At 35.3% G+C, this 18,396-nt stretch overlaps 3 protein-coding genes across 4 annotated transcripts; 2 read left to right on the top strand and 1 right to left on the bottom strand.

Annotated features, from left to right (window-relative positions):
* Positions 1-779: 779 nt before the first annotated feature.
* On the bottom strand, positions 780-10,562 carry slc26a11 (solute carrier family 26 member 11). Of its 2 annotated transcripts, XM_084117869.1 has the most exons (17): positions 10,381-10,562; positions 10,120-10,246; positions 9,348-9,733; positions 9,080-9,272; positions 7,797-7,882; positions 7,606-7,685; positions 6,128-6,270; positions 5,872-6,050; positions 4,968-5,040; positions 4,814-4,864; positions 4,676-4,736; positions 4,100-4,155; positions 3,884-4,024; positions 3,558-3,685; positions 2,539-2,638; positions 2,319-2,452; positions 780-1,435 (listed from the first exon to the last, which is right to left on the bottom strand). In XM_084117869.1, the coding sequence occupies exons 3-17, from the start codon at positions 9,528-9,530 to the stop codon at positions 1,295-1,297; spliced, it is 1,749 nt and encodes a 582-aa protein (XP_083973995.1). In that variant the 5' UTR covers positions 9,531-9,733; positions 10,120-10,246; positions 10,381-10,562; the 3' UTR covers positions 780-1,294. The 2 variants fall into 2 exon arrangements, with proteins under 2 accessions (XP_083973995.1, XP_083973994.1); XM_084117868.1 differs by lacking the exon at positions 10,120-10,246.
* A 25-nt stretch (positions 10,563-10,587) lies between these two features.
* Positions 10,588-15,691, top strand: sgsh (N-sulfoglucosamine sulfohydrolase (sulfamidase)). The gene is made up of 7 exons (XM_084117867.1): positions 10,588-10,808; positions 11,201-11,361; positions 11,447-11,552; positions 12,621-12,952; positions 13,032-13,113; positions 13,197-13,400; positions 15,005-15,691. Exons 1-7 carry the CDS (start codon positions 10,718-10,720, stop codon positions 15,562-15,564), a joined length of 1,536 nt encoding a protein of 511 aa, XP_083973993.1. The 5' UTR covers positions 10,588-10,717; the 3' UTR covers positions 15,565-15,691.
* Positions 15,692-16,891: 1,200 nt separating this feature from the next.
* npb (neuropeptide B) lies at positions 16,892-18,260 on the top strand. The gene is made up of 2 exons (XM_084117560.1): positions 16,892-17,227; positions 17,993-18,260. The coding sequence occupies exons 1-2, from the start codon at positions 16,958-16,960 to the stop codon at positions 18,119-18,121; spliced, it is 399 nt and encodes a 132-aa protein (XP_083973686.1). The 5' UTR covers positions 16,892-16,957; the 3' UTR covers positions 18,122-18,260.
* Positions 18,261-18,396: the final 136 nt, after the last annotated feature.

The following is an 18,396-nucleotide window of genomic DNA, read 5'->3' as shown; positions in this document are numbered from 1 at the left end:
TAGTTTTATGTGAATGAACTGATAAAGATATTTGCACTCTTTTTGCTGGTAATGTCAGGACATTATTGGCTAAAGATGTCAGTAAATACACCGCTTCAGTTCAGCATAAGACAAAACAGACTGATCTGAAGAACTCCACCGATCCCAGTTTACTGGGCCTGAACTATACTGGTAACTACAGAAGCAAAATACCGCCCTCTAGTGTTTGAAAAAGAGCACGAACTTCCACAAGAGAATGATATTTTATACCAGGGGCATAGGCATGAAGAACATATTTACAGATATTTATGTGTACAAAATGTAACAATTATGTATATAAAAATAAAAATGTTATATGTATGATCTATGTGGCTATATATATATATATATATGCATACATACTTTTACATATACATATTTAAAATAAAATTATATATATTAAATATGTATATGTAAAAGTGTGTATGTATGTGTGTGTATATATATATTTACATACATACATATATATTAATATTAATATACATATACAAAATGTAAAAAAATTGGTATATAAAAATAAAAATTTATGTTGCTATTATATATATATAAATATATATAACCTATCATTATATCATCTATAGACTTTTACACATACATATTTTTAATGCAGTTAAAATAGTCTAAATGTCTATCCATCTGTTGCCTGTCTATTGAAAGATTTGAATATAGATCTTTAAATCTAAATATAATTGAATATTACATTTATAATAATTTGGACATTTATACATATACAAAAAAAAAAATATTCAAACATAGCCATAGTAGATTATGTCAGTTTAATATCAAAAGAGACATTTGAGTGATTCTGCAGTGTAAATGTCTGTTTCATCTGGGTCAGTACAGAGTCCTAATGGACATTCAGTTTCATCAAGAAATTAAATGTAAACTTACAATCCATTGTAAACATTCTTATTAATAAGCAGTAAGTACTATAAACTGCAGAGAGAGTATATCATTTTGGAGCCGTGCTTTTTATCCAAAAGCACTGAATATTTGATTCTTTCTAGTGTTTAGAATAAGTGCATGTTCATAAAATTACATAGTATTATACATGTGATTCAAAGTTTAAAACAAAACAACTACAAAATAAAGTTGTACCACAATTTTGAGTGCAAAAACATCATTTGGTCATCATGAACATTACATTATGTAACTTTGCTCCCAACAGTTTTCATCAAAGTCTTTCTTCCTGAGTGCTGATTGGTCAAAGGTGTGTGCAAAGTATTTTATGTGGCCAATCATCAGAGGTTTGAGGTATTCAGGCGCTGATACATGATCAGATCAGGTCTGTGATTGGTTGTGAGAATTGTTGGTCATAGTGAATGATACCGGTCAGAAGCTGCAGTGCCTCGTCCACACTGTCCGTGTGTCTGAAAACTGGAAGATCAGCCGTCAGCAACACCTTTAATACTGACGGCTGAGACAGAGAAAAAGAGAGAGAGATCAAGAAAACTTGACATTTATAGAAATAAAATATAATATAATTCTTTATTAAATATACATTTATTAGACTTATTTTTATTTTTCATTTATTGTATTTTTTTTTTTTTCGAATTCATGATTATTTTATTTTGCTTTTACATTATTTATTTTAATGTGATATAAATACATTTAAATATAAAATTACAATATTATATTTTTTCCCAAATGCATTAAACATTAAGTTGTATTTTTAAAAGAAATAGTAAAAATTCTATACACAATATAATATTAAATGTGTTATAAATGCCTTAAATAATAAATATTCTTAATTATAAAATAATTGTTTTATGTTGTTTTTTTATATGTTTTTTATTGTAAATAAGCTCAAGTTTTTTCAACTTTACATTATTTTATAATTTATATAGATGCCATGTTGAATGCTTTTCAAATGACTCAAATTATTTATTTCCTTATTTGTTAATAATTAAATTCTTAATTAAATATAAAATATATGCATCATATTTTAAATTTACTTATAATTTATTTTTCATTATTTTATCTATTTTAATATAATATTTCTATAATATAATCTTTATCTATTTTTAAAAAATGTATATTAAAAAAATGCTAAATGCCCTTTTTAAAAGCTGTGAATGTAAAAATAACCATGATTATTTGGGTTTTTTTTGTAAAAGGGTAAAAAAATAAACATTTAAATATAATATATATAATGAATTAATATATATTAATTAATATCTATATGACTTAATCTATATGAATTGATTTTATATTACCTAATTTTTAGTAAATGTGTTTATTGCTGATCTTAATGTCATAAATGAAGATGTTAACTTTGTTCTGTTGATGATAAACTCTACCTTTAGTCCAGCGAAGATCATTGATAGTCCCGTTATCTGGAACTGTTTGAGCAGTTCATTGAGTTCATGGACTACAGTGAAGTCTATAGAGCTGACATGAGAGCAGTCGAGAACCAGACACCGCGGCGGAGACGCTGCCAGACGACACACACCAGAGCATGAGCACTCAAGGACATGAGCCGAGGGAATGAAAGCATGTGTGTGCGTGTGTGCGTCTCACCATGAAGAGCGTGTGTGTACACGAGTCTGCTGAGATGCTCCGTCACGGGGAAGTTCAGCCCACTGTCCAACTCTAGAACTGCCACACCGTGATCAGACACCTGAACACACACCAGCAACACCTGACTCTGACTGACGGCTGCATGCGGCTCGTCTTACAACAGGTGACATTTTCACACATCACACTTCATTACGTATTTATTTTGAAATAAATATACCATTCATTTCCTTTTCTTTCGAAGCAACAGAATAATATTTTAATAGATTAATCTTTTTTTTTCTACAAACTGCAATTGAAATGCATTTAACTTTTTTACAAAATCATAAATATTTTATTGTATTATTGAATAATAGTTAAATAATATGTTTTAATATTTAAGTATATATATATATATATATATATATATATATATATCATTTTATTTTTAATATATAAATACTTAACTTTATATAAATCTTAAAAATATTTATATATACCTATTCATTATATAAACAAATATAAATTTGTAATATTTAAAAAATGTAAATATTTTATAAATTAAGTATAATTGCATGTCTTTGAACTAGAATTATTATTATTTGTGTATACACTAATATATATAACTAATGCTTTAATACTTAATATTGACATTTTTTACACACATATATATATATATTCACACACACAATGTTAAATGTTTTAAATGACTCGAATAATTTCTATTCTTAATTATAATATAATTAAATACTATTTAATTGTATTACATAATTAAAAGAAACTATAATAGCTATGATTATTTTAATCTACTGACAGTCCTATTATAAATTATTTATTTATTTATTTATTAATATAATTGCATCTTATTTGATTTTTTGAGTCTACGCTTTAATACATTTTGCATAAATTGTTAATTTTATGGTAATTTCTACTTGCACACATGCCAAATCTCAAACAGAAAGTGCATTTCTGGAATAAAAGTCCTTCATTTGCGGCTCACAGTTGACATATCGTATACAGCTATTTCAACACTTTAAACTCACCTTCACTTTAGGTCGGGCCATGATGTACAACAGCATGAGAGCAGAAACAGCAACACCTCCCACAATGCCGTACTGCACCTCCCAGAAACTCACCAGAAACGTCACCAAGAACGGCACCAGATCAAGTCCTGAGAGAAACAATGAAAGAAAGAATAAAAAAGAAATAAAAGCATAAGCAAATTCAAATCCGATACTATATACATATTTCAATATATACTTTTTTTAATATATATTTTATATATATTTTACATACTTATATACTTCTATTTACATACTTATTATACAGTATATTATATTTGATATTTATATATAATGTGATGTCTCACTCTTGACTCTCCAGAGCTGGACAGGCACTCTGAAGTCCATCATGGGACTCACGGCACAGATGATGACGGCAGCGAGCGACGCTTTAGGGATGAAGAAGAACAGCGGCATGAGGAACGCCAGCGACAGCAGCACTATAACACCTGCGGACAGATACAGACTTTCAGACGCTATGCATATTATAAATGTCAACAGCATCACAAAAGTGTGAGTGTCACCTGTGACAATCCCTCCAGCCGGCGTTCTCACTCCGGTCTGAGAGTTAACAGCCGTTCTGTCAGAAAACGCCACATAAAACACTTACAAAGTGAAGAACAAACCAAGAATTTACAATTTTTCACATATTTGACATTGTTGCAGCACCTCTCTTCCCAGTCTGTCAGTAACAATCCGTGTCTCTATGAAGCCCCTCCTTCTGAAAAGCTCAATGTGCTCTGATTGGTCAGCTGTATCACTGTTGTGATTGGTCAAGAACTTCGAGTGTGTTTGGGAAAAGCCACGCCCCTTACCGTAACGCACTACTATCTCAACTCATTCAGGCCCCGCCCCTTTATGTTGCATATGCCTTGGGCGGGAATTATGTAAATGAGGAATATTGTGACGTGTACGTTCCCGGAAGAAAACTAAAGACTACAATTGAGGCGTTTCAGGGAGTTCACAAACAGTTCACGCTGATAGAGAATAACTCTCTCAAGAGTGACTTTGTACTTTGTAGACCTTTTTCATGCTCAAACTGCAACATTACACACTAAAGAATGTGTAAAATACTGTAAGTGTTTAGCATGCAGACAGACCTTCCGAAGCTGCCCGTGACGGGATACGCCGACACAAACGAGCCCATGATGTTTGTGAGACCTGCAGGAACATCATTGCGATGAGAAACGACCCATTTATACTCTGTTAAAACCTAATAAGGGAGCAGAAACTCTCACCGATGGCAAAGAGCTCTTGGTTGGCATCAATTCGGTAGTTATTCTGGCTGCCTGGAATGAAGAAAAGACAGTAAAATGAATCCTAACAGTGTCTGTGTTTATATATAGAAGTAAGGACACTTCTAGGGGTATTTTAAAGAAAATAAGCTCTTACCGAATGCCTTTGCAATAGCGATGCTCTCTAAAACGCCCATTAAAGGAATGACAGCCAGACCGCCACCTAAATCCTGAGAAAATACAACTGATTGGTCAGTAATGATCACTATTCTACTTGATTAGCCACTTAAAATCTCTAAAATGTCACATATACTTCACTGGTACTATGATATACTATTCTGTATTGTAGTGTTATATGACAGTTCAATATTTTGGGGTCCACCAGGAGGTGCTAGAGGGTGCTTTTAAAATATACCGGTAATATTACAAAATATTTTATTCTTCTATTCTATTCACAGAACTAGTTTTTAATATTAGAAAAATAATCACAATTTTGTTTTGTTTTTATTTTAAACGTTTATACATCTGACATTAACAGTACGTAGAAGAATATATTTAATGGGACTTAGTACAGTCAGTGACAATATAAAACTTTAAAATATTTGTAAAATAATGTAATATTAAGAACATATATTATTTTAAGATTTATTTTACATTTAATGAATATTTCAATATTTTTAATGTTTAAATATTTAACATTTTATATGTACAATATAACATTTCATGTGTTTAGATCATTTAGATTTTTAATTATAAATCTAAATTAAATATAATTGTATTGTATTATATCTTTTCTAAACTTTTTTTACTGAAAACAAGAATAATCTTTATTATCTCAATCTACTGGTATAATGAATTTCTTAATATAATTGGGCAGTATTTGATCTTTTTAGGGTACACTTTTTATTTATTTATAATAATTTCTTTGTTTTTCAATTTCAAAACAATGGAAATATTCTACATTAAGCAGCATCAGAGTATAGGGTACACTTTTTTTGATAGGGGTCCTTAGCATCAAAAACTGAAATCTTTTTATCACAAACTACACTACTATATCTCACCTTTGCGATGTCACTGAAAGTAATCACCGTGCCATTGGCTATGGTCTCTGAAAGGGGCGGGGCTTTGAAAGGAGGGAGTCTTTTGGCGGTTTTCCCGGTGAGACTGAAGAAATGGTGTCCCGTGACCTCTGAGGAATACGCTACAGCCGTCGCCGCTACGACGACCAGAGCGTTCCGGACTGCGGACACAAGAAGGACGTCCCTAAATAATTGTCAGTTCATTTATAGATTCACAAAGACTTCACAAAGCACTCACTAGTAGCTATACTCCACACCAGCCCTCGAGCTGATCGGACAAGGGAAGGAGCCTCATCTTCAGCAGAACCCAAAGTATTCTTCATCAGCGTCATCATGATCAGGAAGAACAGACAGCACAGGCCCAGAATCACATCTCCGACTCTGAGAACAGAGATCATTTAGATGACTTAGAACAGATTATTTAAAGTGCCCTATTATGCTTTTTCAGATATTTCCTTTCATGTAGTGTGTAATATAGTTGTTTGTGAAAGTAAAATGTCTGCAAAGTTTCAAAGATCAAAGCAGATAAACAGAGTTATTGTCTCCCAAAAGAAAGAATCAAGTCGACAGTCAATCCAGTCTTACTTCTGGCATTAACCTATGTAGGTTTGTAACACATTTGCATGATATCAGCCTATGGTGTTCATTGACTGCCCATGAATGTCTACTTTGACCCTCAAACACTGTAGTTGTAGCTGAGACTGGAAGAGTTTGGTTTGTGTTGTCGACATGTCGAGAAGACATGCTGCTAATCTACTTTGCTGTACTTCCCAAGGATGAGGACTTGAGCTCGAATTAATACGGTAAAACTGACACCGTTACTGTTCGTATCACTGTGTATCAAGTGCTGAGGAAGATCTGGATGTCAAATTCAGCCATCTGACCAATCAGAGCAGAGTAGACCAATCACAACAGACTGGGTCATCTGACCAATCAGAGCAGAGTAGACCAATCACAACAGACTGGACCATCTGACCAATCAGAGCAGAGTAGACCAATCACAACAGACTGGGTCATCTGACCAATCAGAGCAGAGTAGACCAATCACAAAAGACTGGGTCATCTGACCAATCAGAGCAGAGTAGACCAATCACAACAGACTGGGCCATCTGACCAATCAGAGCAGAGTAGACCAATCACAAAAGACTGGGCCATCTGACCAATCAGAGCAGAGTAGACCAATCACAAAAGACTGGGTCATCTGACCAATCAGAGCAGAGTAGACCAATCACAACAGACTGGGTCATCTGACCAATCAGAGCAGAGTAGACCAATCACAACAGACTGGGCCATCTGACCAATCAGAGCAGAGTAGACCAATCACAAAAGACTGGGCCATCTGACCAATCAGAGCAGAGTAGACCAATCACAACAGACTGGGTCATCTGACCAATCAGAGCAGAGTAGACCAATCACAACAGACTGGGTCATCTGACCAATCAGAGCAGAGTAGACCAATCACAACAGACTGGGTCATCTGACCAATCAGATCAATCAACAAGAAAATAGGGGTTTAGAGAGACTGAATCCTTTATTGAACCGTTTCAGACAATTAAAGTGTTTTTTGACCTTGAATGCATTTAAACCTGTTGTAGGTGAACTCCAAAACAAAATTAGGAGACTTTAAAATAGCATAATAGTGGCACTTTAACACTACCGGGATAAGAAAATGGTGAGAGCTCATTGGTCAAACACATCCAGTATATGTGTGCTCACCTGGCCTCAGGGATCTTGTGGAAGGTGTAGTAAACCTGCAGGAAGAACTGCTGTGGAATCTCCTTCAGACCCAGAATATTCTGCAGAACGAGTGGAGAGGATTGACACAGGGCACAAAAACTCTTCACAAATCTTCAAGGACATTCAAGATATATCCAACTAAAATGAAAAGAGGCATCAGAGACTCTCACCTTGACCTGGCCGAAGCCGATAGTGACGGCCGCAGCACAGGTGAAGCCTTTGATTACTGGATATGAGATGAAGTCCAAGAGGAACCCTAATGAAGAAGAAATCAACAGCAGATCAGGTGACTGACCGTAATAAAACACATCCAAAAAAAAGTCGCAAACATTTAATTGAGCTTTTTTTCATGAATTAATTAATTAATTTTCATTTAATTATAAAGCTACGACACAATTATGAAAAGTTTTAAAATGTTTATTATGTTAATTATTATAATATATATATATATTTTATTTAATATATTATCTCTGAAATCACAAATATTAAATTTCATTTTTTGGGATAGTATATTATTTATTAATTAATTTTCATTTAATTATAAAGCTACAACATGCTTAAAGAGTTAAAAAGTTCCCAAAATGTTATAATAAAAATAAAAATAATAACTGGATAATGTTAAAATGATATATATAAATACTTTTATTATTATGTATATATATTTCTCTCAGCTTTTTTGATTAATCTTGGGTTTTTTTGTATTTTAAATTTTAAAGCTAAAATACAATTAAAAGGTGCTTAATATTTAACTTATTTTTTAAATTTTAATTTTTTTTATTACAACGCTACAACACATTGAAAATGTGCTGATATAAATTATAGAATAACAATAATAGTAGTAGTAATAATAATAATAATAATTGTTTATATTATTAATAATTTATAAATATATATATATATATATACAAATTACATTTAATATATTATCACTGAAAATGCAAATGAAAAGAGCTCAAAATTCGAATATAATTATAATAATTACTATTATTATTATTGTTAATTTTAGATTTTTACATTTCTTATGCAAACTATAAATGATACACAACATATTTCTGTTGTTGAGTATCATCTGCGGTAAAGATTTATGAACTTCATCTATTAGTTATGTAATTCAGCCACTTCCACAACCTCAGCTACCACGCTCTTAAAAAACCATTGCTATATTTTAGCGTGCGGCTTAAAGGCAAGAACAGGAAGTTGCACAGGAAGTAATACAATCTGATAGTTCTGTGAGAGTGAAAAAAACACCAACTTCCTGTTTTCAAGATGGTTCTGATTTACAGACAGCTGAGTCTGCTACTTTAGCCATGCTTAAGTAACACATGACTGCAACAATACTAACACTACATTAACCAAACAGACTATCTAACTTAGATTTTACACCATAGAGTCACACCAACATAGAGCGAAAATATGGCTTAAATGTAAACATTAACCCCATTTTCCATCTTACCCAGCCTCAGTAAAGCCATTCCCGCCTGGATGACGCCACACAACAAGGTGAGCACCACGGCAAACACAGGATCTCCACCGATATACCCCGAACACAGCAGCGACATGATGGCTGTCGGGCCCAGCGTGATGTCTTTCGACGTGCCAAATATACAGTAGACGAAACAACCCATGAACGCAGAATACAGACCGTACTGAAAAACACAGAAACAGCGTCTCAAGAAAACCTTCCCCAAACTGAGTGTGTGAGAGGACGTGAATGTTCTCACCTGCACAGGTAAACCAGCCACCTCGGCATAGGCCAGCGCCTGAGGAACCGTGGTCAACCCCACCGTCACACCGGCGATCACGTCCATCTTCACACACGTCAGGTTATACCTGGGCAGCCAGGAGAGGATGGGGAAACAAGAGCGCAGGGCGGCATTCCAGCGGATTCCTGTCAGAGCCTCCATCAGATCTTCAGATCCACCATCAGTCAAGAGGAACACAAAGAGCTGTCCTGCTTCATCCGGGACGTTTTATTATTCAAGGGTGTGGGAAGGGTGGAGCACTGGATCTCGTGTGCAAACAAGCTCTCCTGGGCCGTGTGGTGTTCAAACCCTCTAGATCCTGAAACATTCCTCCATAAGTGTTTAGTGAAAGTAAACCTGTGAAACTACAAGACATAAAATGCTTGATAACATGATTCAAACACTTTTCATCACTCTTTTAATATCTATCAAAAACATTTTGCATAGTATGTGAGGCCTATTTTTAATAAAAAGTTTTTCAGTAACACTTTACAATAAGGTCTAATTTGTTGATGTACTATTAACTAACATGAACTAACAATTAGCAGTGCATTTGTTACAGTATTTATTAATCTTTGTTAAAAAATACAGTCCTTCATGTTTGTTCACATTGTATTGACTACTGTTAAAAAAAAAGCTTTTGATTTTAATGATGTATTAGTAAATGTTGAAATTAACATTAACTAAGATTAATAAATGCTGTAGAATTATGGTTAATTCTTAGTTTATGTTTTATATATAGGCTATATACCCTTAAAAACTGATTACTGCAGAGTTTTGACAGGAGTCATATGATTTTATGATATTTCAAAAGAATCACATGATTTGAGTATCCAGTGTACTTTATGAAACCACGGGGTAAATCGAAGAATAAGTATCTGAAAAAACACATAAATAATAAATAATATTAATATAATATCGTTCAAAAACTGTTTAGAAATCGTATTTACAAACCAAACTAGATGAGATCAATGATCAGAGCCACAATGCAAATTGAAGTTAAAGATCAAACCTTAGAAATGACTTCGAGCCTCGTGCTTCATCGGAGTGGACACATTCCACGGAAGTAATTTCATTATATACATCAAAAACATAAAGATACTCGTTGAAATCAAAGCACTTTTGACGTGTATCGCGGTTTTTTTGACAGACTGAAAAACAGACCTTCGTGACGTTGGCAGCGACGCGCGACGCGATTGGCTGAAGCTTTGCGTCAGCTGATCGTGGTCATGTGATGGACTCACATGGATGGCGGAAGTTAGTCTCGCTGAGTGTAAACAAAAGTTCTAAAGACTTTTCCGTTTGCTTTTATAACATTACAGGAGGTGTGCGAGGCAAATGACTCTAACATGTCGTTTTTGTTCGGGTGGACTCTGTTGTGTTTCCTGGTTTGTTGTGATATAGGAGAGTGCAGAAGAAGAAATGTGCTTCTCATCATTGGTGTGTAGAAAAACACAATTATGTGTATTTGTAAATACTGATTCGACAATATTTCTATATTGTTATGATGTTTGATTTGTTGCTATGTTATATTAACGATGTGTCAATGCGTCAATAGGCGACACAGGCTGCTCTGTTCCTGCTCAAAATTCAGAGTAAAGAGGCAATGCCGCATAAAAGCCAGACTAAATTATGCCAGCTCAGACGCACCTTAGCCACTAGCATCACAGTATACAGTTATATTTGCTGTGTAAATGCATTCATGCCACCTCTGGAAGCATTAAACAGTCTGTTTTTTTATTAACAAGCCACTTATTAAAAAGCCACTTAAATGGCAGCTCAGAAGCGCCTCTGTGCCACCTTTGCAGTGTAAATTTGTCATGTTCTGGCAGCTGATGATGGTGGGTTCGAGACGGATGTCTACAACAACACTGTGGTCCAGACACCTCATCTTCGGGCTCTTTCTGAGCGCAGCGTGATCTTCAAGAACGCCTTCACCTCCGTCAGCAGCTGCTCACCAAGCCGTTCCACCATCCTGACTGGACTACCACAGGTAACCAGCATGTAAAAGTCACTTTTTTTTTTAGCCCAAACTAATGGATAAACTTGCCTTAAACTTCTCTTTCCCTGATCAACAGCACCAGAACGGGATGTACGGCCTGCATCAGGGAGTTCATCACTTTAACTCATTTGATGGAGTGCGCAGTCTTCCTCTCCTCCTGAATCAAGCCAACATCCACACAGGTATGATGAAGATCCATGAAAATAAATCAGAAAAACACTTTTTTATTACAACACTGCACCTTCATGCACTTTCTGTGTTTGAGGCCAGATAATAAAACTCCTGACTGAATGACAGATTCGTACAACTCTGAAACAAAAATCTCGCTCATACACCTTTTGCGGCTCATTTTTGTATTTTAGGCCAAACGACACATTAGCCTGGTTTCCATTACAGATTTGCGCAAAACTTTTGCTAAATGTTGATTTAAAAAAACGATTGTGAAGTAACGGCGTTTCCATTGTTATGTTGTTATGTTACTACCGTAACCGTTGTTATGTTACTAAAACAAAAATTTTCCTCTCATGATAAGTCATTCAAAAATCATGGCAAGTGATGTTGGTAGGTTTATGTATATTGCAGCAACAGCACTAGCCATTATTTTTAATCAAGGAGACGTAGGAGTGTTATCCAAGAACATTGATGGTAAGGAAAGCCTGTAAATGTAAATTTAAAAAAATTCCATTGCAGTTTTGCAAATAATGACTTTTTTAAATTGCCTCAAAAATCACCTCATGCGAGCGTAAAAACTTGTTTGCGATTTATGGGAGTTTTTGCAAAATTGACGCGTTTCCATTTCCGTATTTTCAATTTCAATTTGCGCAATTTGAAGGGGAATGGAAACGGAGCCGAGCAACCAGATCTCACAGGAAAACGTTACAACGTTACAATGTTACAATGTTACAATGTTGGTTACGAAGTGGCGATTTCATTTGAATTTGTACGAAAAAAATGTACTATTAGCCTATTAGAAAGAAGCATGAAGGTCATTTGAAACGAGTGAATATTGGAAAAATGTGGAATTTTACAAATTCGTGATTGACTTCTTTGGAAAGGAATTGTTGGGAAAAAACGGTTTGAACGAATATGTGCCTATCGTAAGAAAACGTTTCAGTACAAATTTTGCACAACCTTTTGTGCTTAATGGATGCAAAAAGCCAGTACAGAAAGCAAATAAGCTTATGTGAATCTTGGAAAATCTTGAAAAAATGTGGAATTTTTCAGATTCATGATTGCTTTTCTTTGGAAAGGAATCATCGGGAAGAAACACGTCGGTCCGGGCCCCGTATACCCGTTCGATTTCGCCTACACAGAAGAGACCAATTCCGTGCTGCAGGTCGGTCGGAATATCACCAAGATCAAGCTCCTTGTTCGGAAGTTCTTCCAGAGCCAGAAGGCGGAGAGAAGTGGGACGGAAGAGGAACGTCCGTTCTTCCTCTACGTGGCGTTCCATGATCCTCACCGCTGTGGCCATTCCCAGCCTCAGTATGGAATGTTCTGTGAAAAGTTTGGGAATGGAGAGAGCGGAATGGGAAGAATTCCGGATTGGCGGCCGAAGTATTACTCTCCAGACCAGGTTAAGGTGAGCCTTACAAATAAAGAAAAATGTAAAAAGTCATTAGCTGAAGTTCCCAACCATCAGTCTCTTAATATCTAACTAGGTTCCGTACTTTATTCCGGACACTCCCGCGGCAAGGGCGGATATAGCGGCCCAGTACACAACGGTCAGCCGGCTGGACCAAGGTTAATATTTTATGTCATTCACACTAATATGAAAATATTAGCTTGTGTAGATTTTCATAAATTTCTGTTGTTTTTTTTCAAAGGTATTGGTTTGGTTCTTCAAGAACTACGGGATGCGGGATTTGAAAATGACACTCTGGTGATATACAGCTCGGATAACGGAATTCCGTTCCCCAACGGACGCACTAACCTGTACGGCTCAGGTGTGAAGGAACCCATGCTGGTGTCCTCACCTGAACACCGGCAGCGCTGGGGACAGATCAGCCAGGCCTACGTCAGTCTGCTGGGTAAGAGCCAATCACTGTTTGATTATTCTTCACACGTGTAAACAGAACAAAGTCCTTCATGGTCTGGAGATGTGCTGTAACTGCTTTAACCACTAGGTGGTGCTGTACGCCTAGTTTTAATACCACACTACACCTTCATGCACTTGTTCCTGTTTTGAGGCCAGATCATGGAACAACTCTCTACTGAATGACACATTTGTATCAGCATACAGTACATCTGTATGATGCTTATTTGTTTTTCTAATTATTTGAACTACGCTGAAAAAAGAACATCTTTCAAATTTGTTCTTTGTTTTTTTTCTGTTTTGAGTTGACAGTGTTACCAATGTGCCGTATCGTGAACGACAATTTCTTTTTTTTCTGAAGCAAGTTTTTCGTGCAGATTTTTAAAAACAATATAGTGTGTGTGTGTGGCAATTTCTACTTTTACGAATCGCAGCTTGTTCGTATGATATAAAAAAATGGCGTCCCTCACTATTGCACCTTTTTGCACTTGATTCAGTGTATTAAGTCATATTTTTCTATTTACTGACAGATTATTCCCAATGTAACAACATTTTCTATTTGTACGAATCGCAAGTTGTTCGTACGGAAAAAAAAAATGGCGTCCCTCACTATTGCACCTTTTTTGCATTTGATTCAGTGTTTAAGGTCATTTCTGTCTATTTACTGACAGATTATTAAAAAGTTTCTCTATTTTTATGAAATTGCCAATGTAACATCATTTTCTATTTGTACGAATCGCACGTTGTTCGTACGATATAAAAAAATGGCGTCCCTCACTATTGCACCTTTTTTGCATTTGATTCAGTGTTTAAGGTCATTTCTGTCTATTTACTGACAGATTATTAAAAAGTTTCTCTATTTTTATGAAATTGCCAATGTAACATAATTTTCTATTTGTACGAATCGCACGTTGTTCGTACGATATAAAAAAATGGCGTCCCTCACTATTGCACCTTTTTGCACTTGATTCAGTGTATTAAGTCATATTTTTCTATTTACTGACAGATTATTCCCAATGTAACAACATTTTCTATTTGTACGAATCGCAAGTTGTTCGTACAAAAAAAAATGGCGTCCCTCACTATTGCACCTTTTTTGCATTTGATTCAGTGTTTAAGGTCATTTCTGTCTATTTACTGACAGATTATTAAAAAGTTTCTCTATTTTTATGAAATTGCCAATGTAACATCATTTTCTATTTGTACGAATCGCACGTTGTTCGAACGATATAAAAAAATGGCGTCCCTCACTATTGCACCTTTTTTGCACTTGATTCAGTGATTAAACTCATATCTTTCTATTTACTTACAGATTATTGCAAATGTGAAAAAATATATATTTGTATGAAATTGCCAACGCAACAACATTTTTTATTTGTACGAACCGCAAGTTATTCGTACGATATAAAAAAATGGCGTCCTTCACTATTGCACCTTTTTGCACTTGATTCAGTGTTTAAACTCTCATCTTTCTATATACTGACGGATTAATGTAACATTTTCTGTTTGTACTTGAGTCTGTGTTTACGGTCAGATCTTTCTATTTACTGACTATTTGAATGACACTGTAAAACAGCATCTCTCATCTCACCCCCTCAGATATCACTCCCACCATACTGGACTGGTTCTCTTTGCCGTATCCGTCGTACAGTCTCTCGGGTGGTCGTCCGGTTGAGTTGACGGGTCGGTCTCTCCTCCCGGCCCTGAGCTCAGAACCGTCCTGGGTCACCGTCTACGCCAGCCAGAGTCTCCACGAGGTCACTATGTATTACCCGATGCGCTCCATCCACCAGGGCCCCTACCGGCTCCTGCACAATCTTCACTACCGCATGCCCTTTCCTATAGACCAGGACTTCTACGTGTCCCCAACCTTCCAGGATCTGTTAAACCGGACCCGGTCAGGCCGGCCCACAGGCTGGTTCAAGACTCTAAAGGAGTATTACTACCGGGAGAGGTGGGAGCTGTTCGACATCCAGTCGGATCCGACAGAGAGGCGGAATCTGGCTGGTGATCCGGCATACGCCCCGGTTCTGGAGAGCCTGAGGGAGCAGCTGCTGAAGTGGCAGTGGAGAACCGAGGATCCGTGGGTGTGCGAGCCGGATGCGGTTCTCGAGACTAAGCTGGAACCGCAGTGCAGACCCTTGTACAACGGACTATGAGTGCCTGAAATGAAAGAAAAGACTTTCATCCTTTTATGGTTCCGAATCACTGCTTAAATGGTTTAATTTGAGAATATATTTGTAGCTTTTATATTGAAAATGTTAATAAACATTTTGAATAACAAAATGTCAATCTCATTTTCTTTATTTGAAAATATCATTACCATAGTTTGTAAAAAGGCAATAAGACTCCATCTAAATGTCCTCTGCCTTCATTTTTCCTTTTAAGCAGCCACAGATGGCAATCAATGTTATTTACCTTTTATTATTATTATAATATTTATTATCAATAAAAATATCATCTTAATAATAATGATAATATATTATTTACATTTTGGCTTCTTGTTTAAATGTTATCTCAGATACCTAAGGAACAACATTTCAAAATTATTTTGTATTATTATTATTAAAAATATTCACATTAATAATAATTTGAATAATAATAATTTAAATAACATTAAAAATTATTATTTTTACTATTATATATGTATACTTTTTGGCTAATTGCTTAAATGTCACCTTAGATGCCAAAGGATTTCAAAATTATTTTTTAATATAATTTTTAATTGATTTAAATTGTAAGCTTGTAGCTGTTTGAGATACAATATTGAAAGTGCTCTCTCCATTTAATTATTTATAAATCTGACAACACTGTAAAACAGGTTATCCAAAAGTGTAATTACAGAGAAATCAATAAGTCAATAATAAAATCATTCATTAATGAGACACTTTAAGGTGACGTAGTTACATTGTTCTCACTCAAATAAGTACTAAGTAATATTAATGAACTACACGTACTTACTGTAGAGTTATGGTTGGGGTTTGGTTTAGGGTTAGTTATTTGTAATTATGCATAATTTACTGTTATTACCATCGTAAGTACATGTTGTAAAGTGTAACTTTGTCACCTCAAAATAAAGTGTTACCTAGATTTCATTTAATCAGTTATTCATTACTGTATTTATTGAATTATCTTCTATTCAAATCTCTTCTAATTTACATCAAGTTAACATTTTTGGATACCGTTATTCTTTGGTTAATGCTTGTGTGCGTCTTTACGCACGGGATTTAAAAAAATAAAAAAATATTTTTTCATTTGTGCTGTGACGCCAGAAAGACGTTTATTGATCAATATAGACAGGCTCAGTGACAGAGGAACAATATGATCTCGTCATACATCACATCTACCTGACGTTAAAGGCTCCCCAACCGTCTCCAAACGTTCAAAGACGCGCAAATCAATCCTATTGGCCGGAAATATGAATCATCTAGTGGGGAATGACGAACGAGATCACGACTCCGAGGGGTATATATAAACTCCAGATGTGGAGAACATCAATCCAAAAGCTAAGAGGCATCATAGATCAAAACACACGTTTGGGTCAAGTGCGCAATGGAGAAGTCCGTCAGATCCGTGCTGGTGTTCGTGGCTGTTTCCATCCTCATCTCCAGCCATCCTACAGACGCCTGGTACAAGCAGTCCACCGGGCCGAGCTACTATTCCGTCGGGAGAGCCTCGGGTTTGCTGTCCGGGATCCGGAGGTCGCCGTATGTGCGCAGATCTGAGGGTGAATCCGCGCTGGACAGCGGCGAGACCCCCGGCGTCTCCAACAGCGCGATACCCGACCTCAGCAGCAGACAAACGCCAGTCCTCAAAAACATGGTAAACTATTTGATGAAAACACGTTTTATTATATTATATATAGCCTATTACATAAGCAAAAGTAAACAATACCCTATTATATATACACAAACATATATAACATAGGCAGTTTATTAAAATGTTATTTAGTAAAATATATATTTTTATTTTAATATTTTTAAACTTTTACAATTTTTATTTTATAAAACAATTTAGACTTTAAATAAGCCTAATAAAATTAATAAACATGATATAATAGTTGATTAGGTTGTAGTTAATTTGCATTCAATTATGTATGTATGTATGTATGTATATTTATATGAACTTATATTAAACAGTTTCATAATTTTCTCGTATATATTTGCAAAACTTATTGCTAAAGTGATAAATTAAAAAAGCATAACCAATTATTAGTTCATGTGCATTCAAATATGAATATATATATATTCAGAACATTCCTGAACATTTGAATGTACATTAAATATTATTAATGTAACGTTTATATGATGAAAAGATTGTTTAAACGTTTAAAACTTTAATATATATGAGGGAAAAGCTGTTTTAAAGAACCAATTAAAGCAAACAAAAAAAAAATAACTTTTTAAGTCTTTAAAAATGTTTTACATTAAAAGACTTTATATGAATCAGATTTAATGTAGACAGAATTATATTTGATATCTGATTTGTCCGTTTTCTTAATTTTAAAAAGCATGTTTTTAGGAAGAGCGTTCAATCAGACAGAATCGCATGCAACTAAGGTTTACTCTGCCGTTCTATTCCCCTCAGGCCATCTGCGTAAAGGACATTTCTCCAAACCTACAGAGCTGTGAGCTGGTTCAGGACGGCTCGAGCACGTTTCGGTGCAAAGCAGACGTGTATCTCTCGCTCGATTCGCTGGACTGCTTCACCTCCTGAGCGGAACCCCTCTCTTTCTTTCTCTCTCTTGCTGTCCTTCCCCGACCCAAAGTCTCTTCATTTCAGGAGTATTTACAGCCAAGGCAGTGAGGCGCGCTGTTGACATTGAATGTTTACTTGATTTAACCCAGGGATGTTCAGCGCTGCTCCCGAATATCTGCTTTCCTGAGATGTTTAGTTCGGTAGCAATGACAATATTTTTTAAACTATGACTTGTATTATGTATATTATGTTATTTTCTGTGAACGTGCGGGACTTCCGATTCACCAGCCGCT

This window comes from Abramis brama (genome assembly GCF_963993115.1).
Source record: "Abramis brama genome assembly, chromosome: 6".
Classification (NCBI taxonomy): Eukaryota; Metazoa; Chordata; class Actinopteri; order Cypriniformes; family Leuciscidae; genus Abramis; species Abramis brama.
This window is presented reverse-complemented; position numbering and strand designations above follow the sequence as displayed.